The sequence below is a fragment of the Schistocerca gregaria genome, chromosome 1 (genome assembly GCF_023897955.1).
Source record: "Schistocerca gregaria isolate iqSchGreg1 chromosome 1, iqSchGreg1.2, whole genome shotgun sequence".
Lineage (NCBI taxonomy): Eukaryota > Metazoa > Arthropoda > Insecta > Orthoptera > Acrididae > Schistocerca > Schistocerca gregaria.
This window is the reverse complement of record NC_064920.1, coordinates 912,856,954-912,883,122: the sequence shown is the minus strand read 5'-3', so window position 1 is coordinate 912,883,122 and position 26,169 is coordinate 912,856,954. Positions and strand designations below refer to the sequence as shown.

Here is a 26,169-nt window from a genome sequence, read left to right as displayed (position 1 = left end):
TTACACGTATTGCCAAATGCATTGAGGTTGACGTACATCACTTTGAGCATTTATTGCTTTAGTGTGGTATTTACAGGCAATCACGCTGTAACAGCATGCGTTCTCAGAAATGATAAGTTTACAAAGGAACATGTATCACATTGGAACAACCGAAATAAAGTGTGTAACGTACCTACGTTCTGTAATTTAATTTAAAAAACCTACCTGTTGCCAACTGTTCGTCTAAAATTGTGAGCCATATGTTTGTGATTATTACAGCATCATCTAAGACAAAGAGAAAAAAGTGGTCCAACTCAAACATTCATATTTCTTTACGTACTTCATGAATATGTAATTAAAATGGGGATTCCTATTTTAAGAAACGCAGCTGATATCCGTTTGACCTATGGCAGCGCCATCTAGCGGGCCAACCATAGCGCCATCTGGTTTCCCCCTTCAATCTAGACAAGTTTCGTTCTTTATAGTTTTTTCGTTTGACGCTTGTTTCGTGAGATATTTTGCCCGGTCACTATGAATGGTCCACTCCCAAGATATTTCTTGCTGATAAGTTACCTGACAGCTTATATGGATTTCATAGTTACCTTTTAGTTCCACGAGAGCCTGTGACATCACCGTTTAACCAGTTTCCTATCAGACTTTTCAGTTTTTATCCACATGTTAAATGTTAGTTATCCTCCATCTTAGATGTAGGTATTCATTGCTCGCTGTCTAGTAATCATCAGCCAAGCACTACAACCAGACGCTATTCATTCGTAGCGTATGCTTGCGAAGGCGCTTTGAACATCTAAATACACCACTGCTTCTCCTGAAAATGCTTACTGCTTCGATAGGGCTAGCAGCGACAGGACTTACGGAGGCATGAGTGGCTGCAGCGACCGTCTTAGGGTAGACGACGGAGGGCGGCGTCGGCGTCGGGGTGGGTGAGTCGCTGACCAGCTGCCTCGTGTCCGCGGGCAGGGGGTGCTTCAGCAGGCCCAGGTACCCTGCGCTCACGTCTGCAACAGCAACGCAGTGCGCACCTGTAACTTCAGTCTGTTGTTTCAGGATTTGGTGCCAAAATACGAGAATACTGATAGGAATAAGAACTTTTCACAAATAAGCGTTGTAACAGACTTCGTATAATGCCGTCTGTAACAAGCTATTCAGTTTGCTATCGCACTGCTCCTAGTACATTCTCGGTGACGTTGCATGGATTCCGTTAAAATAATTAGGACTATGAAATACTGCATGTCTTAGTTTCGATCTGTTCATTGCAATAACTGGGGTGTATAAAAGGGCTTAGCTTTTTCAGTCTCCGATTTTGCTAAAAAATTGATGCATGTATAACATAAAGCATTATGTACAGCTATATGTACGTGAAGGAATTACTTTTCAAGATAATTTCCATGGTGACAGGATTGACAAGTTTGGCGCAACTAAATTGCACCTTTCACATCCCTTCTGAGGAGCCATGTCGTAAAAATGTCCCGTAGTTCTACGTTTCAGAAAGTCACAAATCTTCTACTCATCGCAGACAACAGTCAATACTGCGGCATATAATGCTATTTTGTGAAGAAACGTTGCAAAGTTGAGAGGCAACACGCTAATCTCTCACCTTAACAACATTGTAAGTCAGATAAACGTTCATATTTTAGGTCATGATCTCGATGTTCCCCAGTACTATATTTGGTATGTGTGCTTTGTGACTTTTTTTACAAGAGGAAATTGCGGGCGGAACGTTCTTGTAACCGTGTGTACAACCTGTAGAGAACAGGTACCTCAGGGGTCATAGTAGAGGTCATGGAGAACAGGCAGAGAGACGAATTGGGGCCACAAATTCTGAGTGCAGTAACAAGGCTGTGTGCGTGTTTCTAGGAAACAGCACTCAGTGGTTCATACCTGCAGAGGGACTTCTGGCCGTAACACTCCTTTCCTTCCACTTTTGACAAGGAGGCGCAGGTTTGCAAAATATTTTACCTTGGCCAGATGGAAGTCTGTCGCGATGGTAGCCAGTTGGTACGAAGTGGGTGAAGGAGCCATTTAAGAGAGAATGCTGTAAACTAAGTCTTTGTGCAAATGGTGGGAGAATCATGGAACTCCACGCATTCTCATGTTGGAAACTGTAACGATAGTTAGTTTAGTGGAGACCTTAGTGTAACTGCCCTGATGCCACGGAGTCGCCACTTTCTCTTAGCGAGCAGCAAAAACAAACATATTTCATTGGCAAGACTGTCTGGGAAGGTTAACATCCTTCTTTCAGAAACTGGAAACGTTCGTCTTGGAGGGATTATATGTCTCCGTAAATGAGGGACTGTGGTCCTTCTAGGTAGATTTTATTTGATTTTTAACCCAGACATGGCCATCCTCACTGTAAGAACTACCCCTAAGTAGTCTAAGGTCTCCTTGTTTCAGACAAAAGAGATTTGGGTCACTGATTGTCTCCTTTCAGGATATGCAAAGTGGACGCTTTAACCTCTAGCGTGGGAACCCCGGTTCTGTGTCTGGATTGGCTACGAGGCCAACAGGACAGTCAAGAGGGGAGATTCAATGAGTAGAGGGTAGTACTACGTATTTCTGCAATGTAAGGGCGGTTTCGTTTTTGCGAATTCTGCTCCCGTACTGAGGTTTGGTAGAAAATGATTATGATTATTTGCCTTCCACATCTTCTGGTCCTCCCTTAGTAGGGAACTTCAGGCCTTTCCCTAATCGGTGAGAATTTTAGTATGTATCGTTTGCTGGACTAACAGCCATTGTCAGCTTCCAACCGAACTGAAAGTGGAACTGCAAATCATCTTCGACATATTTTATGTCACAAAGTTGAGCATATTCGTCCTGAGTCAGCAGTCTGACGTTTGACAATTCCACCACGCACCGTCGTGCCTGCAAGTCAAATTGGTTTGCCCAGACCAGCAAGTGGGGGTACCTCACACTGAAATCATCAGGCATTTCAGGGCTCCGATAGGGAAGTTTCCTGCGTACTGATAATCAGTAGTTTGAAAACTTTTTGTGCACGTGTCAGAATATTACAGCTGCCACAACGCTCCGCTCCTCGCTCACAGTGCGCCGTTTTCTGCTGCCGCCTGAATCAAGGTGACAAGGTAAAATACTGCTGCACCGGCGTAGGCTTGTTGAATGATAGTGTCGGCCGGGGTGGCCTAGCGCTTCTAGGCGCTACTGGCTGGAACCGTGCGACCGCTACGGTCGCAGGTTCGAATCCTGCTTCGGGCATGGGTGTGTGTGATGTCCTTGGGTTAGTTAGGTTTAAGTAGTTCTAAGTTCTAGGGACCTGATGACCTCGGATGTCCCATAGTGCTCAGAGCCATTTAAACCATTTGAATGATATTCACAGCTCCCTGTTCTCAGGTGAACCGTAATTTCTGATATACTTGGTCGTAGTTGAATAGATTGGGCCTTAAAGAGGATTAATGTAAACAAATCAGATTGCGTAGTAAAAGGGATTAATTCAGGAGAGATTTTGTGTAGCTTGTATCCCAATGCATTATTTCCAAATCAAACACCATAATTTTTCTGATTTGTGTTTATCATTTTTGTGTAGGATTTATCAGCTAGTTAAAGTTACAAAAGGATCAATAAAACCGGTCTTTTTTGTAATCTAAAATACGGCATTGTCCTCATTCATACTCCATCGACTATTCACTATTTTTATGTTGTTGTGGTGATGCTTGGATACACCAGTAATTTAAGGTGCAGTCTTATTAAATCAGATAATTGGGTTATTAATTTGAGTTCTGAAAGTAAATACAGACATAGACAACAAAAGTACCATGCGTAAATTCACTAATTTCATGTATAAAAACTGAGGGTCTAGCTCACGATTCGAAAGTTGTTGAGAAGATAATACTTTTCTTTATGTAAAGATAACATTTTGCGTCACTCAAACATATATTTATGATTAAAGCAAGTGACAGCTTCCAAAGTATCTTCCCCATGAGTTAGGGTACGGTTGTCAGGTTTATTATTATGTACATGTCTCAGCTCGGAGAGTAACATGACATGCTTTAACTGTGGTTAGGCAGACTTCTGTAGTCACTACCACATGTGCGAACTTCAATGAGGTGTTCAGAAGATGTCTCAACGTACGTCAGAGGTGTGATAGCCCAGTTGTTAGTGAGAGGTGTGATACCCCAGTTGTTAGCAGTTGTAGTGATAAGGGGGGTAGGGGAGAGAATTTTGCCAAATCCGAGCACATTGTGGCATTCGACGATATTTCACCTCCGCTCAGAATAAATTGCTGTTCCTGTGATGTCTTAGTGACTCGTTAGCTCGCCAAATTTGGTTACGAAAGTATTTTGTTATATGTGTGTATTGTGCAGAAATGATGAGAATGCCCATAACTGACAAGTTAGTTCCGTATTTTGCGTATGCTGGCTAAGAAGTTAAAATGTCTCGCAAATTACGATCTCTTTAGACGAGTCACTCACTACACATTGTGGAAGACGGTGGGGTCTGGACATGGAATGTTATCCGCGTTACCGGGTTTCTTAGTCAGCAGTGTTGCTGTAGTAACAGCAAACGATAATTGTTGCTTGTAAGACCGAGTTGTGGTGATTTAGGCGGACGTTTTGTAATAGAGGGCAATTCTTAGCAACTGCTGGATGCAGAGACGCAGGTATTGCGGTTATCAGTAGGACGGGGGAGGCGAGGGCGCTCACCGTATTGTTCAAAATGGTTCAAATGGCTCTGAGCTCTATGAGATTTAACATCTGAGGTCATCAGTCCCCTAGAACCTAGAACTACTTAAACCTAACTACCCTAAGGACGTCACATACATCCATGCCCGAGGCAGGATTTGAACCTGCGACCGTAGCGGTCGCGCAGTTCCAGACTGGCGGGCCTAGAACCTCCCGGCCACACCGGCCGGCTACCGTATTGTTCTTGGGGAAACTGTACCGTTTAGTTCTAGTGTGACTTTTCGACGTATTTAACTCTGAGCGTTATCCTGATCTAATTTTCTTTTCTGGTAATATAGAAGGCTAAGAAATAGCTGGAAGCTAATTTGGTTAGTGGTGTATATTTGTAGTCTGCTGTCTGATAAAGAAATGTAGTTTGATACAGACTTGTAGTTGGATAACTGGATTATTACAAGGAAACGGTAATTGTGTCACAGTCATCCCATGGGTGAAAGAGACACTGGACACATTTACGTTTTAAGTAGTTCATTAAAATTGGAGAGCAGCAAAGCGCTGCTCCCGATACATCATTATCATTTCGTGAAGAGTGACTTCGACTTCCTCCAGAGATGAAGAAATAATGTACGGTCCAAATTTCACTTCTAATGAAGTACTGTAGGACACGGTGACAAGAAGCAAGAACAATTTAATGAATGCAAATACAAAAGCTAATACACGAATATGACATACAGCTAACAAGGGAACCTCCCCATCGCACCCCCCTTTGATTTAGTTATAATTTGGCACAGTGGATAGGCCTTGACAAAACTGAACACAGATCAATCGAGAAAACAGGAAGACGTTGTGTGGAACTATGAAAAAATAAGCAAAATATACAAAGTGAGTAGTCCATGCGCAAGATAGGCAACATCAAGGACCATCTAAGTTCACGAGCGCCTTGGTCCCGTGGTTAGTTTTAGCAGCTGTGGAACCAGCGGTAGTTAGTTAAAGTCTTCCCTCGAGTGAAAAGTTCTTTTTTTTTTCCTTCGCAAAGTTATGATCTGTCCGTTCGTTCATTGACGTCTCTGTTTACTGGAATGTGTTTAGTGTCTGTGTTTTGCGACCGCACCACGAAACCGTGCGATTAGTAGACGAAAGGACGTGCCTCTCCAATGGGAACCGAAAACATTTGATCGCAAAGTCATAGGTCAACCGATTCCTCCACAAGAAAACACGTCTGATAGATTCTATACGACACTGGTGATGGCATGTGCGTCACATGACAGGAATATGTTGTCGACCCACCTAACTTGTACACTTGGCCAATGGGTAAAAAGATTCTTCTTCCTTCCCGATTTAGGTTTTCTTGTGGATGTGCTAATCACTCCCTTAAAAGTGATGAAAACATAAGAGTTTGTCACATAAAATGAAAACAACCAATGAAACTTTTCACTCGAGGGAAGGCTTGAACCAAGGACCTCTCGTTCAGCAGCTGCTCACGCTAACCACGGGACCACAGCGCTCCTTAGTTAACGCCGTCTTTGATGTTGCCAATGTTGCGCATGGACTACACAGTTTGTATATTTTGCTTATTTTCTCATAGTTCCACACAAGTTCTTATTGTTTTCTCGATTGATCTGTGTTCAGGATTTCAAGGCCTATCCACTGTGCCAACTTATATCTAAATCTGGGGGGGGGGGGGGGGGTGGAGGGGCGGGGTGCGATGGGGAGGTTCCCTTGCAAGTTTCCATGGTAATTATGAGAACAAAACACAATTCATACAGATAATAACTGTAATTCAATCCTTTATGGTAACTAGATACTTATTTTTAGCTGTATTCGAAACTGAAAATATGCTCCAGTTATGAAACACCGCTGTTATAAAAAAAATTTTGTTTGTTTATTAATTTATTTTGCATCGCCGGTGATTATGCGACTATTGAGCTTGATTATCTTTCAGAGAAGACACTGATCTCACTTAAAGAGTAAATCTCTGATTGACAACGTTTCTCGAGAAGATTGGGATACAGTAAACAGGCTGTTATCTCACAAGGTGGACTCAATTAAATACTTGTGCGTCCAGCGATCGTTGAATATTTAGATTTAAAGAACAACAATCAGCTGACAAACACATCATTTACTGAAACTAATTCAGATTTCGACTATTACGTAGTCATCATCACCAGTGTAATTGCCAAAGTGTGGCAAGGTCTCGGAGTGTCAGAGCATAAACACCGATAAATGACACAAGCCTGTACGTGTATCTGACTACCGGCTGGGCAACAAAATCCATTCAGACGGCTGAGTTACGGATTGATAACCACTTGCACGTTATAGTTGTATCAATTTCATGACCTGTGTGAGCAGGCAGGTATGACTGAATAGTGCGAATAACGAACACTGGGAGACATCTGCTAAAGAGAACTTTTTAACAATTTCTAAGTAGCTTGTGCTTCAGTGAAGGAAATTCACTTGGTCTTTTTGTTGACACGGCACTTCGTTGAGTAGATCGCTTGCCCATAAACCAAGGGCAAGAAAAGGTGGGCCATTTTGCTTACAGATTGTGTTGTAAGTAGGCTTTGTATTCTGGTCTGTCACGGCGAGACGAGGGTAAATGGGAGATGCGGTATTCCTCAATCTACGTTCATAAGCACGCTAACAGAAGGCATCTGCACTACAGTAGCGCTGATTTATCTCATTGACTCTTTTTTTTTTAAAGAAAAAAACAGGAATTTTCTGTCCTGTTGCTGATGGTAGGCGTGATCTGGAAATATTTTCATCCTTGTGACAGAGGTTTAGTGATGCACTTCGGTTTACGTGCAATGGCAAATGCTGTAGGTGTAAATCACGTACCAGTCTGGAGGGTAGCGCTCACGTAAAGCCTGGAAGTTAAACACTTTCAGAGTGTACAGACGCTATGATGGCCCGATTTCGAATCTTATACGAAACTTTCGCAATCGGCTTTTCGTAGAAATTCTTATGATACTGCGAACAGCTCAGGAGATTGCCCTCAGGTGAGGACACCTTTACACAAACCGGGTATTTTGGCAATGAAATTAATCCCATCTGGTATACCCGACTGCTGTAATGATAATTCCGTGTGGTTAAGCACTCAGCAACCTTGTGTAGATCTTTCAATTTGACACCACACCGGTGACTTTCGTGTCCTAACACACCACAGTAGTTCTACCAGTGGAAGAATACCTACAGTTACACGTGGCTTCCGAGAGACGACACGTTCCTGGCGAGTCTTCACATTACTGAGAGGTGAATGTTATGTTTTACGCAGACTGAATTATTTCCTTTTCCGGCCGGGTCCGATCTCGTGGCCTTTGTTTTTCCACCCACTCTCTTTACCTTTAGACCACTTGTCCCGACACACAATTACTGTTACATCTTACCAAGAAGTTTTTCTGTGAACGAGTGGATTTGAATGGTTGACATACATCTTGTAGGACCTACGAGTTCACCAGTTCGCTTACCAATTTGGACAGGTGGAGCTGTACTGGAAGCAGGGTCAGGGAGCTTATCTGAGTTTACGCCTCTTAATTAAGTAACAAATTAGTTTATTTTGGAGGCGGGTTGGTGGGATATCAGAATGTAGTGTAGATTACACCATTTCCACAGAACTGGCCTGATTGTCCGAACCTGTGCTTTGCGACAAGAAACAGAACCTACCATGTTCGACAGAACAGCAAATGTACAAAGCTTCCTGTATGAAGGTCAGAGCACTTAGTTTGAACACATATTGAGGCTTTACTCCTATGTAGCCTTAACAACACGTAATTGTGTATAACTATACACATTCGTACTCAGAATTAATGGACGTTTCATGCAGTCAGTTCACACACGAGAGATGACAAGTTGACTTCTCCTAGGAAAGTAACACATATAGTGTGACGTACGATGACTTAAATTTTATCGTCTTGAAAGGGGTTATAAATTTTTCTGTTGCGTAAAAGCTATAGAAGCTACGATAGCATTTTGCAAACCAGCGGAAAAGGTGTTCCGAGAATGAGTTAGTTTACATCACAAAATGTCGTCTGTTCTTCGTAACGACACTGCTTATAAGAAACAGGATTTGTTTGTGGAGTGAACTTTATGTTTCCGTTGTACACGCTACATCTTACACTAAGTGCCGCGTCGATGAAATTGAAGCAAACCCAGAAGAAAATAATACACAGCGTTGAGTTTAATAGCTTAGACAGAAAGAATTCCGATATGGCACGTAGCAATTCTATGGAAACGTCTTGAACGCTAAAAACTTTATTTATGAAGCGTTTCCAGTAGTTATCATCGCACAAAATATACCTAGGAAAGCTCAGACAAGAGGTCAGTACAAGAAGAGATGTTATTTCGAGACGTCGTATGACAGACTGCTGGCAAGCGATGTCTCAGAAAATATCTTTTGCAAACACGCCTAACGACAGCTGCGCATGACAATGTACGTTTCGTTATATTACTCGCCTCTATGAGGTATCCTAAGCTATTTTATGTGACTATGATTGCTCGAGTCACGTCAAAAATAAATTTCATAGCGATCAGACGTTTCCATGAAGTTACTACTTGCCAAATCTGGATGGTAGTATACCTTACAAATGGCTGACTTCTTCAGTCAAATGGATGAATGTGGATACTTACCCTCCCTCCCCGTATGACACTTGGTAGCATCCAGCGCTATTTGTAACTAAGATTTTCATTCTAACAAATTAGAGCTCCACTCACCTCCTTCATTGGGGATGACGTCGGGGTTGTCCTCTGTGGTGACGGTGGCTGGCGTCTGCGGGGGCGGCTCCTTCTGGCTGGCGGCAGCTCGCAAGCGCGCTCTGCGCATGCGCAGCGCCAGCAGGAGTGCTGGGATGCCGACCAGCAGCAGTGCCACCAGCACCCCTGCCAGCAGCAGCGCCTCCACTGGCACCGGAGGCTCCTCTTCTGCACAAAGTAAACAACAACAACAAAACAGTAACTTCTTGTCCAGGGACCCAGTACATGAACACTATGCAGTGATGGTCACGACACCACTCCAGTGGCGCCAACAACAAGTCAATCGTGCAGGAGTCCGGTATACGAATATGCGGCTGTGATTAGCGACACTGCCCGACACATACAGGGAGTGGAGAAAAACATGGGAACGCCATAAAAACAACTCATCACCATGCCTAATAGCGTGTATGAAGCCTTTTGGGATTCAAAACAGCTTCCAATCGTCTCGAAATGGATAAATACAGACTCTGTGTGGTTTCGAGTGGACTCTTATACCATTCTTCCGGCAAAATAGTGGCAAGTTGAAGTAACGATGATGGAAGCAGATAACGGTCATACCCTTTTCTCAAAAGTAACCCACAAAGGCTCTAGAATATTGTGATCTGGTGACTGTATTGGACAGCCAAGATGTGAAAATTTATCCTCGTGTTCGCAAAACCAGTTCTGCATGACGTGACTTGCTGAACATTGACCCTGTCATCTTGGAATACTGCACCAAGATTGGTGATCAAATATTATACAATCACGTAAAGTCTTGAAAAAAAATTGTTCAAATGGCTCTGAGCACTATGGGACTGAACATCTGAGGTCATCAGTCTCCTAGAACTTAGAACTACTTAAACGTAACTAACCTAAAGGCAAGTAAGAAGGCCTTGAAGGAGAACCATGACGTCCATGGAATACCATGACACCACTGCCCATGTCATCACCAAACGCCGCAACGTTCCACTCCTGGCAGCAAGCACCCCGCATCGTACACTTGGGGTGGCGTACGTCACACGTAAAATTGGACAGTAATTGGAAACGCTATGAAACAAGACTCATTCGACCATATGAATTTCTTACATTGCACCACAGCTGAGGCTTTACGACTTCGGGATTACGTTTCCTGGTTACGGCAATTTGCATCATTGCAGCATGGGTTTGGAATTCCAGACTGCCTTGCAATTCCCACTTTATGAAGGTCACTTCCTCCTGTTTCCGTGCTGAGAGGGCTTGCAAGTACGACATTTAATTCTGCAGTGACTTTTGCAGCTCTTCGATCTCTGTTTTTCCCGAGAATTCTCTTCAATGATCGTCTGCCGCATTATGAATCAGCGGATGATGTTTTTCCGCATTCCCCGTATGCGGTGTACATCTTCGATACTCTGCCTCCCGAAACACCAGACACTTCGGATGCTTCCCATCATACGAGCACCAATAATTTTCCCACGCTTGAATCTACTTAGCTGCGACATGATGTACTCATAACTACCAGAGAACACCATTCTGACCATGTCTTGCAATGACGTTCGTTGTCAAATGCAACGGCGCCACGAACAGACTTGGCTACATCGGCATTCAAACTCAAGAACGTTTCTCTCGTGGTGTTTCATATTTTTGTCCAACCCCTGTAGTTGGCCCTGATGTCCCTGCACTGCCCCAACCAGGAACACAGGTACCGCGCCCGCAGAGTCTTGAACGCGAGTTAGACGCGCAGCAGCAGCCATCATGACCTCCTGCAAGGGGGGCATAGATTTTTACTTGGCGGTCGAGTTGGAAGTGTCGGCAAATGTGGTGGGTCTGCACCAAGGCGGTCATGTACGATCAATTTAGGATATTGTCACAATTTATAGTGTAGCTACTAGGAATGCTCCTTCTGAGAAAGGTTTAAGGAAGTCATGTCAGCTGGCGCAGAGAAATATTATCCTTTGTATTGGAACTCTGTTCCTAGGTTAACTGGTAATAACAGAAAGAGCATCTGTATTTCATGATGGATATTTTCTTGCCGAATGGAATTTGTACCGATTGTTTTCATTTATTTACTGTTAACCATAAATAACAAAATACCAATTTCACACTGTTAAATTATTATTCTGTTCAAGAGCTTTGTCTGTGATTGAACTTTTCTGATTATAATCTTTGAAGTGTATTTTATTGACGAGTTACTTTACAATTAATTTGATGTTACATCTTTAGTGTTCTTCGGTAAATTTGCACGTATTGAACCCAGTCGCAGCACTCGCCCATCGTTCGATAACCTCGTTGTCCATGTTCCTGTTGTGGTTGGCAGCAGAGCCAACCGTGTTACTGAAGGAGGCCGAAATTCACGCGTTTTAGCTCACGCAGGCTGGCTTGAGGTCTGGAACATGACAAAGGAATTAGAATTGAGAAAAACGGACGTAGCTGATGCAATACTTAACTTCAATCCATTAATGGAGAACTCGCTCTTTATGGTACATGATTCACAATATCAATAGTACGGATACTGGCGCCTTGCTAGGTCGTAGCAAATAAAGTAGCTGAAGGCTTTGCTAACTATCGTCTCGGAAAATGAGAGCGTAGAAGGCAGTGAACCATCGCTAGCAAAGCCGGCTGTACAACTGGGGCGAGTGCTAGGAAGTCTCTCTAGACCTGCCGTGTGGCGGCGCTCGGTCTGCAATCACTGATAGTGGCGACACGCGGGTCCGACGTATACTACCGGACCGCGGCCGATTTAAAGGCTACCACCTAGCAAGTGTGGTGTCTGGCGGTGACACCACAGTTCCATGAATTTGAGAATCTGAAATTCAGCTTACTTACAAGACAAAATCATCATTTTCGTTGGAATGTTCATTAGCATTTTCTTAAATCTTGTGCCTGTTTACAAAGAAATCAGACGCCGGGATCACCGATGTGCCCTCCAGGCAGATATGATTTACTTCTTCATTAGTTATATGATCTACCCACATTATTTTCAAAAGTTTTATGTTCCCTTTGTATCTGAACTGTTTATTGTCCAAGTTTCATATCCAAATGAGGCTAAACTCTATATAAGCTATGTACTTTCAGAAATTGCTTCCCAACACAAAAATTCATATGAGACAACATGTTTATATTTTTAAGAGGATCATTCTTGCTCTTGGAAATATGTTTTTAAACCCTCTTATGCCAGTTTCTTGCTCCACACAGTCAAGTACTTCGGATGTTTCAGTTCATTTTTCTTTAAGGCAACACATCCTATACTTTTCGAAAGAATCTTTGTGGATATAAGTAAATTCATATTAGGGAAACAGTGGTAAATATAAATCTGGATAGAAAAACCCATTTCTCCTGAAAGTGAATTCACTATCCTAATAATCATGATTCAACGCTTATTCCCATCCCAGCGTTACTGACAAGTGACGATCCCCTATTCCGGATAAATTACTGTTCTTAAATTTGTGGATGATATCCGACCTTGAAGCAAAATCAAGGTTCTCACTGATGATGAAGTCCGACTGTTTTGTTTCATGTTTAATCTCCTGACAGCTGGCGATACTAACTAGAAATTTTGAGCTCTTAGGTATGACCAGGCTTTCGTACAGAGAAATTTTTGTTAATGAATAATAACAAGAAAGACCATGTAATAACTTCATCAACGTGTTTAAAATGTAAAGGAAAGTAAACACTAGTTAAATTGCAAATGTGACTTAAAAACATCTAAATCCTTCCAGCCTCAGTTATTCGCATGGGAGTGTGAGGGATACATTGCTTGTAGAACATAGAGCGCAGTTCGTGGCTAACAGTCTTACGCATTTCTTCTGCAGAGGTTGGCAGGTCTCACGTGAAAGTTGGCGTAGAATATAGCTGGCCCTTTTAAAATACGATAAACATGAGCATAGTTGTTCCTGGATAGCCTATATAAAGGTTTACATTTCCTTCATTATAAACATTCATTATGTTGACACTATTTCAGTGTAAAAATTCTTCTTAATATATGGAATATATTGGACTGTGGCTATCTTATAAAAAACTGACTTATAATGGACTACGTTTCTTCACTGCAAAGGGACTCGTACATCTTAAATGAAAGTATAATGCAGCTTTCGTTGACAGCGGTGTGGTAACAGATACGTTGTGGATTATAGCTTATAGCTTAGTTAAAAGAAATGATGTATATGACAGTCAATTCTTGAGCGGTGTTGCTAATTGATGAAATCGATTCCGTTCTGAAATCGGCTAGTAAGGATGTCGTTTTCCCCTACATGCATTACCTTAAGATCCCCTGACGGAGGACTTCGCAGTACACTGCAGAAATTGTACGGCCTACCACCTCAGTCGCACTCGTTAATGTCCACGTCTACGTGTATACTCTACATGCCACAATGCGGTGCATGACGGAGAGTAACGTCCATTACGTCTAGTCATTCCATTTTCTGTTCCCCAAGCAAATAGAACGAGGGAAAATGATTATGTCTGTGCTTGCATCGTGTCTCTTAGACGAGATGTAAAATGCTGTAGAATGAATGACGTCGAATTTGAACATTATTGACCCTGTGGGAATATCGTGGGGCAAAATGAAATTTAATGAAAATTTTACCAACATATGACGCTGTAAGCGTATTAACGTAAACTGAGTTGGCTATAAATTACAGATGAATCGCAATACGACAACTATGGTTTGTGCTGCACACTACACAATCTGTGCTATCCATTTCTCGGCGAAAGTTCGGCAGTCAACAGTTGCGGCACTGTTAGATAAGCTCATCCACAAAGACAAGCCGGCCGCGGTGGTCTCGCGGTTCTAGGCGCGCAGTCCGGAACCGTGCAACTGCTACGGTCGCAGCTTCCAATCCTGCCTCGGGCATGGATGTGTGTGATGTCCTTAGGTTAGTTAGGTTTAAGTAGTTCTAGGTTCTAGGGGAATGATGACCACAGCAGTTGAGTCCCATAGTGCTCAGAACCATTTGAACCATTTGAACCACAAAGGCAAGGTCGGACCACATCGGATGGCAAAATTCGGTTATTAATTGTCCTGCGGCCAAAAACCATATTCTGAGCCAAATGTCGTCGGCTTTTTATTGCCACCTTCTTCTGACGCAAGTTGAAATCGAGGAACAGTATGTTCCAGAACAGACTGGAATGTCTCAGGAGTCACGTTCAGAGTGCATTGTGCATTGTCTCTGCAGCAGCCGCTTGACTGTGTGTGCAACGTGTGGAGAAGCGCCATTTCGCATAAAAATGATTGTAGCCACACATTCACACTGTTGAAGTGTTAGAATGACTTTGGAACCCAAAAGACTCTCATAGCGGTTACCAGTGACAGGTAACATAACCTACAGGACTTATCGCCTGAGAAAAAATACGGGCCTGGATAAACGATGAAGTCCACCCGCAGCACAGAGTCACCTTTGGAGAGCAAAAGTGGAACCGGTAGATGTGCGTGTGGATGTTCCTTTGCCCAAGTTCTGCAGTCATCTATATTAACATGTCCTTGGAGTTCGGAAATGGTCTCGGTCTGTGCACAGAATGTTCCATGGTCATTCACCGTCCTATTCCATATCAGCAAAAAAATCCAGAGCGGACGTTTGTCTTGCTGGCAGGTCAGCAGCAAGCAACTTCTGAACATGCGTGTTTTTGTATGGATAGCGGGTCACAATGTGCCGTATTATTTTACGAACGGTGCTCGCAAGAATATCGAAAGTCTTGGCGATTCCCCGTGCACTGTATGTTTGCAAACCAATCGACATCTTCTTCAATGTTTTCGCCACAGCTTCAACAGATGTCCGTTCAACTGCTTTCCGTCCTCATCCACACTATACATTAAAACAACCTGTCTTTTGGAACACTGTAATCACTTTCTCCAGAGAACGAGAGACGGAGCGAGGTGCGCAGTGGTTTGCAAACTAGATTCGCATTTGCGAGGACGATGTTTCAGACCCGTGTAAGGCAATCCTGATCAAGGTTTTCCATGGCTTTTCTAAATTGCTTCTGGCAAATGTTGAGATGATGCCTTTGAAACGGCACGGCCGGTTTCCTTCCCAATCCTTCCCTAAGCCGAGCTTGTGCTCCGTCTCTAATGACTTCGTCGTCAACGGGACGTTAAACTCTAATTTCCCCGACTATTTCCCATTTCCTCTAGGTCCTAGAGAGTCCGGAACCTCTACGGGGCCACCTGCCACAGCCATCGTTCTTGTGAAAGAGCTTCAGTAGTAGCGTTCAAACTTTCTCGGAGACTGTCGTTTTGTCTCGGACGAAACTGAAGAACAGCCCTGTACCACGTTGTTGTTGGTGTGTTTAGTCTGGCGCTTACAGCGTCATTTGTAGGACAAATTTAATTTTCTTTGTTCCATGACGGTTCTCCCTGCATCAATTATATGCTGTCCAAATGTGACGTAGTTCTGTGCAGTAGTTCGCTTTCTTCGTCGTTTCTAACTTGGAACTTTAATTACCATCACCCTGTGTGTTGGTGGCAGCAGCAACGTCCTGATGTCTGTCACCAATATTTGATCTGTAAACTTTCTCAACATCATTACGAGGAAAGTAAGTCTTCCCACTTGAGTCCGCGTAGTATCAGATAAGTAAACGAGTAACGCAAGTTTACTCAGTGACACTGGACCAGGAAGAAGGGGGAACGCACCGGTGTTGTCTGAGATGAATAATATTATGATTTTAGTATTTCAGGCAAAAGAAGACCATAAGTATCACCAGATCTATGAACATCAGATGTCATGCCAATGAACTGAGTAAAATTACAAACTTCAATTGTTATACTTTTGTGATTGTTAGGCGTGGACCTTCAACATAACAGGCTCTCAAGAGTGCCACCAAAATATCCAGACAGTGAACCAAACGGAAATCAAGACCTCACTTGTAATCAGATCACAGTCGGTATCCAGTGCAGGTTCGCCCTTAAATAATCTCATTGCTACCATCTTCCGTTAGACAGTTCTTTAAGGATTGGAAGTATAATCCAGTTTCTATCAGAAATTTTGGGAACATCCAGCAGCACCTGAATGCAATGGCCTCCTCAATCGTCGAGCCGAGGAGTGCCTGTACGAAACAAAATTTATTATTCGAATAGTTAGGGCATGTAAACGAAGATAATTTCTCTTCGAATATTTTTAAGTGTTGTCATTGAATCAACTCGTCACTACTTCACATGAAATATAATTATCTAGTATAGTGTAGTACAGAGTCTATTGCGTAGTGTTCACTGCACTACAAAGACAACAGTGTAGACAGTATTACTATAATAGCAATAGCAACAGATGTCAAGATCAAAGCGGCAAAGTGCACAATAGCCTCTTAACAGGTCAGGAGCCGACCTCTGTACTAGTAGCAATAGGCAAACAGATCGTTTGTGTGTTCACTTTACGTGCTTCTAAGTGGAAGCGAGTCATTCATTTAGATTTGTTTGTGTGCTTTTGTAGTGTAAACCCTAATTTTTCACGTGTTGATATAGTGTAGTTTTACACCGTATTTAGTGTGGTTATAGACTGTGAAAGTTGTGTTGGGAAGTGAGATGAGTTGCTGACCCTATGTCACATTTCCATGAAGTACTTGCTGCGACCAAGCAGCTTGAGGCTCTTCGCGGTGGTCATCACTGTGGCGTACCAGGCGTACCAGATGTGGGGATCCAAAGAACGTGCTGCATATCCCGCGTTCCTGATTGATCCACTCCTGTGGTCCGCCCAGTTACTGACCGCATCGCTATTGATACCTCAGCCGTTGGAGATCGTTTCAAGCTATGGCAACCAGTCAAAGACAGCGACTGATAAAGATCCTGAAACAGATGTAGTCACTTGCCCTGTTTCAGAAGAAGCATTTCGGCGTGAAGGGTGTAGAATTCACAATGGGAGGGTTGTTGGTAGTAGGGAGCTCCAATGGCAGATGCTTGACGTATCCGCTTACGGATATGGCTGCCAAGGCGTGGATAAGTCCAGCATCCTCTCTGTGTGCATACAGGGGCAATTATCCCAGATGGTGAATGGTTGCTTCCTGATGCCATGAGGATCAATCTACTGCAGGTGGTGGCTCAAGATGGTACTAACAATGTGTGTCGCTTTAGATCGAAGGTGATTGATTATCTCTGGTTTCGGGCAGCTAGCTGAAGTAAAGATTGTCAGTCTTGCTAGCGAAATGACGCGTGGCCAACCGCGTGCAGTTTCGTTGACTGGCCCGACTGTGGACCTCTGGTACAAAACCTATTGGGGGTCTTAATTAGAAGGTTCTGCAACCATGTAGACTACAGTTTGTTTGACTTATACCATAGGGTGGTGGGTTATGTGGTTCCACCTAATAGGTCGGCGGAGCTTTACAAACATGAAGCGGCTGCACGAGTATCAGGTGCCCTGTGGAATGGACTGTATGGTTTTTTTAGATCAAACGGTAGCGGAAGTGTAAAAATAGAGAATCAGCCTCAAAGGATGCTGGTGAAATACAGGACGAGGGTAGACCTAGAACACATTGGTATTAGTATTACAGTTCTAAAGTGTCGTACCTGTGTTGGTAAATAAAGTTTAGCAGACATTTTCACAAAGAACTCTACGGCTTTAATAAAGGGCCGATTGAATTCTGTTCCTGATGGCGTACTTGTTGCTGTTAGTAGTAATTTATCTTGTAGTGAAATTGAAGTAGATAGCTGCTGCGAGCTGGTATTGGTAGAGGTTACACTCGACAACCGGGTTGAATTAAGGATTGGTTCCTTTTACCGAACACCCAACTCAGATTATGTAATTGCTGAACAGTTTAAGGAAAGTTCGAGTCTCACCGCGAATGAGTAGTCGACGCATATAATTATAGTCGGTGGCGACCTCGATCTACCCTCTGTAAGTTTGTGAAAATACATCTTTGAAGCCGGCAGTAGACACAAAACATGAAAGTTTCAATGAAAGCATTCTCAGAAAATTATTTTGAGCAGTTACTGAAACAGCCCACTCGAAGTATAAATTGCTGCTTTAACGAAATTCACATCTTAGTAACAAATAGTCATGAGTTAATAAGGAGCACCATGATGGATACAGGGACTACTGGACACGAGGTAGTTGTAGGGACATTGAATATTTTTTTATTAAGTTCACTTATGTCTTGACACACTTTTATTTTTCGTAGAACCTACTGGTTTCGACTTCCTGACATTTTCAAAGGCAGTGCTATGTCAGTCATATAAAAATATAGTATCACTTCAACATTCTTGAGAACGAGACAAATGCAAAGTGCTACCAATTGAAAATTTTGGTTCTAGTTTTGACTTGGTAGCAGTTTGCTCTTGTCCCGTGCTCGAGAATGTTGACGTGATATAATATATTTAAAGTTTTTTTGTGACTGACATAGCATTGCCTTTGAAAATGACCGAAAGTCGAAACGCGTAAGGCTGATGAAAAATAGAAATGTGGTCTTGACATAAGTGAAGTTATTAAATGTGTATCCAGATCGCCGTGTCGTCTCACAGCATTTTCATTCAAAGTGCAGCAGACTGAACATTGTGGCATCCAAAACCATCAAAAGTGAACGGAAAAAGCACCACGACAAATTTAAGAGAACCAAAGTATCCAAGATTGGCGATGTTTTACAGAAGGTCGGAATTTAGCGTCCACTTCAATGCAAGATACTATTAATAGTTTTCACAACGCTGTCTCGAAATTTGGCATAAAATCCTAAGCGATTCTATTCCTATATAACGTACGCCGGTGGCAACATACAGTCACTACCTTCAATGAGCGGTGACAGTACAACTAACGGGGAGTTATTGAAACCACGCCTGTCACCCTCAAACTGAGACATCATCATCCTGGCGACTCCGAAGGCGGGGATGGATATTGCAGCAGCAGTAGTATCTCCGAAATCTGTTTGCATCATGGCGAGAAAAGAAATGTAAGGTCGACGATGCGACGATGGAAGACGAGGTCATTAGAAAAAAGATGACAAGTATAGATACGAAAGACAGATGGTAAAGGTACCGGCCATGATCTGATCATGGAAACCTTAACTAGGAAGGTCGAAGGGACATTCGAACTCCTCTCCTCCAAAATCACCTTACTTTGTGGGGCAGAGGGTATTCCCGCGCCGACCACCGTGGCCGAGCTGTAGTAGGGGCTTCAGTCCTCAACCACCCGGCTGCTACGGTCGCAGGTTCGAATCCTGCCTCACGCGTGGATGTGTGTGATGTTAGTTAGGTTTAAGTAGATCTAAGTCTAGGGGACAGATGACCTTAGATGTAGAGTCATTTGAACCAATTGGTATTCCCGCTCCCACTGCTTTTACGTTTCAGTAATACTAAGAGTATGAACTATAACTGAGTCAATGGAAATACTGTATTTGGCAGCCATTTCTCCAAAGGCGACAAATTACTTCTTGGCTTTTGTGTCGGGTTCTTCGGCCGATGTTCGTTTGACGATTTTTCTGGCTTTTCGCCAGTACGAGTGGCTGGCATTGTCCAAATTCCATCCTCCATGGTTATAAGCGGGCCAGAGTCGTCGATCTTGCGACTGCAGATTATACACTGTCCAGTACAATTAAAGGTCGAATCCCCGTAATTGTCTCCAATTGCGACACAGAAGTTGGAAATTTGGTTCAAAAATGCAAGCAACCCTTTCGACAACCCTTAGATTTCGCATGACCGAAAGTATGAGCTAGAACAGCAGCCGAACACCATTCAACTGAATGGACGTCGATATATTTGTACAGGTATATTTTTAAAGTTCTCAACAAAGGTACATGGGTGACACCGAGGGTATTGCCAAATTGAGGGTCTTAGAGCAATCAGTTGCAGTTTGATCCATGCCAATGTGAATACCAGCTACAAAAAGAAAAAAGCCCCCCCCACCAACAGAACCCTCTGCGCGGCTCCTCCCCCCCCCCCTCCCCCACCTCCCCTGTAGGTTCGAGTATTATGGATGGGTGTGTGTCATCATCAGTTTAAGTTAGATTAGTAGTTTGTAACCGTAGGGACCGATGACCTCAGGAGCTTGGACCCATAACACCATACTACAAATTTCCCAAAAAAAATTTTCCAACCGCCACGACCACCATTAAGCGTGATCACACCACAGGAGGGCTAAAGAACAATGAACACGGTTTTCTGTTCAGATCACGTTCGAATTTTGTCGAATGGTTTTGAACGGTCCCTAGTGATTCCACCCTGTACACCAGTGCAAAACTTGCGGTCGCGTCGTACTCCAAATGGGTCAGCCCCACAGTGTCCTTAGCGAATGGTTAAATCGTCCCACGACGTCAACACTGTCGAATGTTACCGAAAACTTTGTCTTGATGCTCCACCTCCTGAGGCCTTCTGTTGTCGATTCTGAGTGGCGGGTGTCTCAAAAGTATTCCTCGACGGGCCACTAGAAAATAATGTGATTTCAACACTGAGTGTCGCGGCTCTGACCTCCATTACAGACACAGTAAAAGAAGGGGTGAAGTGTGGATAAGAAGGTATGTGAGGATATAACATCGTGTGACACGTTCACGGTGGCGTTGGGCAGAGTTGTGGTGAAGTCTAACGCCTCACATGAATTTCTGTGCTCTGGTCTTTGATTCACACGTGTCGACGTGTTGCTGTTGAAAGCGGGTCCGAGCCTAAGGGTGATTTCGCAGAGCTTCTCTTTTTACATCATGAGACAAGGAGGTCGTAGGAACCTCTGAGCCAAACTTCAAACCGATGAAATGCCCCTTTAATTATGTTGCTCAGTGTATGTACCTGTCGCGCCAGCGTCCGAGAGCTTCTCCGTGGTCATTACCGCTGTCATCCCCTTGTTACCTTAATACGTCAGAACAATCGACAAACAAACTTCGAGTGAAGAACCAGAAACTAAAGTAAACAAGCATGTTGCCGAGAAGTGCCAAGAAAATCTCAGCAATTTTGTAATCCCGAAGATCTTGCACCTTCCCTATTAAACTTGCGCTTGTTGCTTGGATGGAAGGACGCTCGACAAACCTCCAAACCTCCGCGTGAGCTCAAATTTCTCTGATTTTTTCACTGTTGTCATTCCGCGAGACCTATGTGGGATGAAGTAATATGTTTGAAAACTTTTCTTGGAAAGCACGCTCGAAAAATTTCAGCTGTAAACCCTTCCATGACATACAACGCTTCTCTGGCAGCATCTGCCACCGAGGTATGATAACCACATCTGTAACTCTCTCACGTTCATGTTGTGTGAATATGTACCAAGGTATTTGCCGGCCGGAGTGGCCGTCGATTCTAGGCGCTACAGTCTGGAACCGAGCGACCGCTACGGTCGCAGGTTCGAATCCTGCCTCGGACATGGATGTGTGTGATGTCCTTAGGTTAGTTAGGTTTAATTAATTCTCAGTTCTAGGCGACTGATGACACCAGAAGTTAAGTCGCATAGTGCTCAGAGCCATTTGAAACTTTTTTTTTGGACCAAGGTATAGAGGAGCAGTACCTCGTTAAACCAGTAAGTGGCTCGAAACAGCATATCCAGACACTCTGGGATAATGAAAGCATTGAAACAGAGGATGACACGCGTAAAGCGGAAATACTAAACACCTTTTCCCAAAGCTGTTTCACAGAGGAAGACAGCACTGCATTGCTTCTCTAAATCCCCGTACAACCGACGAAATGGCTCACATCGAAATAAGTGTCGAAGGAATAGGAAAGCAACTGAAATCAACCAACAGAGGAAAGTCCACTGGGCCTGACGGGATACCAGGTCGATTCTACACAGAGTACGCGAAAGAACTTGCCCCCCTTCTAACAGCCGTGTACCGTAAGTCTCTAGAGGAACGGAAGGTTCCAAATGATTGGAAAAGACCACAGGTTGTCCCAGTCTTCAAGAAGGGTCGTCGATCAGATGCGCAAAACTATAGACCTGTATCTCTGACATCAATCTGTTGTAGAATTTTAGAACATGTTTTTAGCTCGCTAATCATGTCATTTCTAGAAACCCAAAATCTACTCTGTAGGAATCAACATGGATTCCAGAAACAGCGATCGTGTGAGACACAACTCGCGTTATTTCTTCATGAGACCCAGCACATATTAGATACAAAATCCCAGGTAGATGCCATTTTCCTTGAATTCCGGAAGGCGTTCGAGACAGTCGCCTGATAAACAAAGTAAGAGCCTACGGAATATAAGATCAGCTGTGTGACTGGATTGAAGAGCTTTTAGCAAATAGAACACAGCATGTTGTTCTCAATGGATACACATCTACAGTCGATAAAGTAACCTCTGGCGTGCAACAGGGGAGTGTTACTGGACCATTGCTTTGCTATATATATATCAATGACCTAGTAGATAGTGTCGGAAGTTCCATGCGACTTTTCGGGGATGATGCTGTAGTATACGAGAGCATTAGAAAATTGCAGCGAAATGTGGGAAGATCTGGAGCGGATAGGCACTTGGTGCAGGGAGTGGCAACTGACACTTAACGTAGGCAAATGTAATGTATTGCGAATACATAGATAGAAGGATCCGTTATTGTATGATTAGATGATAGCGGAACAAACACTAGTAGCAGTTACTTCTTTAAAATATCTGGGAGTATGCGTACGGAATGATTGGAAGTGGAATAATCATATAAAATTAATTGTTGGTAAAGCGGGTGACAGGTTGAGATTTATGGGGAGAGTCCTTAGAAAATGTAGTCCATTAACAAAGAAAGTGGCTTACAAAACATTCGTTCGACCCGTACTTGTGTATTGCTTTTCCGTGTAGGATCCGTACCAGGTCGGGTTGACAGAGGAGATAGAGAAGAACCAAAGAAGTGCGCCGCGTTTCGTCACAGGGTTATTTGGTAAGCATGATAGCGTTACGGAGATTTTTAGCAAACTTAAGTGGCAGACTGTGCAAGAAAGGCTCTCTGCATCGCGTTGTAGCTTGCTGTCCAGGTTTCGAGAAGGTGCGGTTCTGGATGAGGTATCGAATATATTTCTTCCCCCTACTTATACCTCCCGAAGAGGTCACGAATGTAAAATAAGAGAAAATCGAGCGCGCACGGAGGATTTCCGACAGTCGTTCTTCTCGCGAACCATACGCGTCTGGAACAGGAAAGGGAGGTAATGACAGTGGCATTTAAAGTGCCCTCCGCCACACACCGTTGGGTGGCTTGCGGAGTATAAATGTAGATGCAGATGTAAAGCTACTCAGTTATTCTATGTAGGAGGACACAATACTGCCAGTAATTGAATGCAAGTTCTCATGGGCTGTTTGGAACAGAAACTATGAATACCAACTGCTTATGGAAAAGATAATAAATTCGATATGTAGTGTACGAAAATCCCTGTTGTATCGTCTGCGACCTCCTAATCCCTAATTAATCTCACAATGTTCAACGAATATATTTTACCCGCGGCTGTCTTCTCCAGAAGGATAACGGCTGTTTATGGCTATTGGCTGCAGCCTCCCTATCTGGTATCGACAGCGAACCGTTTGTTCCACGCATTATCGGGGGCGGCGGCGCATTGTGCACAACCTTACGGCGTGGCACAAAGCCATAGCTGATAATCCTGGATTCGTTCAATTCTCATAACTTCCGCAGTTCTAAACAAAAGCGCAGTTAATAGCTTGCAGCCATAGTCGCCCAGTTCAGAGACTCTAGTAGTTAAGTGCTGGAGATTGTACGCAGTTGGAAGCGGAGCCGTTAAATGGCGAACAACGCATGGCCTAATACCGTGAACTTTTACTCTGCTGCTGTCGCTTTAGATGATTAAATCACATTTTTCTGCTGCAATGATGAAATACAGGGTATAGGGAGGAACGATATCACAAAACTGTAGCCTACATTAATATATTTTATGGGTTAATTCCTATCGGCTGTTTTCTCTTTATTGCTGCAGCCATTTGTTTGGGGATAAGACTTTGAAGGGGGGTATAGAACTGATCCTTCCTAGCGATGGAATGTTAATCAACAAATGAGGCTACGTTAATACAGAATTCCTGTTGCATTATATATTTAAGTCTATGAGAAATGATGTTTTTGTAAGCTGCATTAATTTGATCTTCTCTCACAGTGAACGTTTCTTAGTCACTGACAAATCACACAGTAATACACGTCTCTGAAGTAATCGGAATCAAAAATGCTGAATGATATTGATGTTTAAACAGTACATGGTTCGTGGACACTTTGTAAGTAAAAATATATTGAGCGCTGAAAAAAAATTGTACCATTCCAAAATGCCGGACTTGTTTAATATCTGCTACTGTTGTCATATTACATATTTTTTCTCAAATGGTACTTGTCAAATCATAAATCACATACACTGCCGTACCGCAGAAGTGACTGAAACCAAACTCCTTAATGAAAGTCAACGTAGTCAAATTGGAGCATGTAATGTACTTTGGAAAATACTTCTTAATTTATGTCTTCTCCGCAATGGTTGAACGCACAACGTCTACCTATTTCGATGCTTATGAGTCATCATCAGAAGTACAATCTCAGAAAAGACAAAACTTTAAAAGCCGCGCAGAGTGGCCGCACGATTTGAGGTGCCATGTCACGCATTGCGCGAGTCCTCCCTCGGGCATGGGTATGTGTGTTGTTCTTAGCATAAGTGAGTTTAAGTAGTGACTGGAATACTCTCTTTCAAATTCTAAAGGTGGCAGGGGTAAAATACAGGGAGCGAAAGGCTATTTACAATTTGTACAGAAACCAGATGGCAGTCATAAAAGTCGAGGGGCATGAAAGGGAAGCAGTGGTTGGGAAAGGAGTGAGACAGGGTTGTAGCCTCTCCCCGATGTTATTCAATCTCTATATTGAGTAAGCAGCAAAGGAAACAAAAGAAAAATTTGGAGTAGGTATTAAAATGAAGTAAAAACTTTGAGGTTCGCCGATGACATTGTAATTCTGTCAGAGACGGCAAAGGACTTGGAAGAGCAGTTGAACGGAATGGACAGTGTCTTGAAAGGAGTATATAAGATGAACATCAACAAAAGCAAAACGAGGATAATGGAATGTAGTCAAATTAAATCGGGTGATGCTGAGGGAATTAGATTAGGAAATGAGACACTTCAAGTAGTAAAGGAGTTTTGCTATTTGGGGAGCAAAATAACTGATAATGGTCGAAGTAGAGAGGATATAAAATGTAGACTGGCAATGGCAAGGAAAGCGTTTCTGAAGAAGAGAAATTTGTTAACATCGAATACAGATTTATGTATCAGGAAGTCGTTTCTGAAAGTATTTGTTTGGAGTGTAGCCATGTATGGAAGTGAAACATGGACGATAACTAGTTTGGACAAGAAGAGAATAGAAGCTTTCGAAATGTGGTGCTACAGAAGGATACTGAAGATAAGGTGGATAGATCACGTAACTAATGAGGAGGTATTGAATAGGATTGGGGAGAAGAGAAGTTTGTGGCACAACTTGACTAGAAGAAGGGATCGGTTGGTAGGACATGTTTTGAGGCATCAAGGGATCACAAATTTAGCGTTGGAGAGCAGAGTGGAGGGTAATAATCGTAGAGGGAAACCGAGGGATTAGTACACTAAGCAGATTCAGAAGGATGTAGGTTGCAGTAGGTACTGGGAGATGAAGCAGCTTGCACAGGATAGAGTAGCATGGAGAGCTGCGTCAAACCAGTCTCAGGACTGAAGACAACAACAACAATAAATAGTGTCTAAGTCTAGGGACCAATGGCCTCAGCAGTTTGGTCCCTTAGGAATTCACACACATTTGCACACAATAAATTAAAACTAGACAGATAAAGAGAAAAATAACATGTATAACCAGTATCTTGTTACAAGATATACAAAACGAACAGTAGCTTTGTGCTCATCTTGGTCACTTGACCTCAGATGCCCTGTCTGCTCTTTCTTTCTCGCATTTATAAAATGAAACTCTTTATCTTCACTGTTAATACTGCCTTCCGACGTTGAATTTCTTCCACTTCGTTA

General features: G+C 43.1%; 1 protein-coding gene across 1 annotated transcript in view; it reads right to left on the bottom strand.

Moving 5' to 3' along the window:
- Positions 1 to 26,169, bottom strand: part of LOC126275143 (nephrin-like) — a 686,204-nt gene that overhangs the window by 50,363 nt on the left and 609,672 nt on the right. The window contains exons 12-13 of the mRNA XM_049977173.1: positions 9,336 to 9,542; positions 853 to 995 (exon numbers count right to left, since the gene is read on the bottom strand). Coding sequence (XP_049833130.1) covers positions 853 to 995; positions 9,336 to 9,542 — 350 coding nt within the window. The remainder of the gene's footprint in view (positions 1 to 852; positions 996 to 9,335; positions 9,543 to 26,169) is intronic.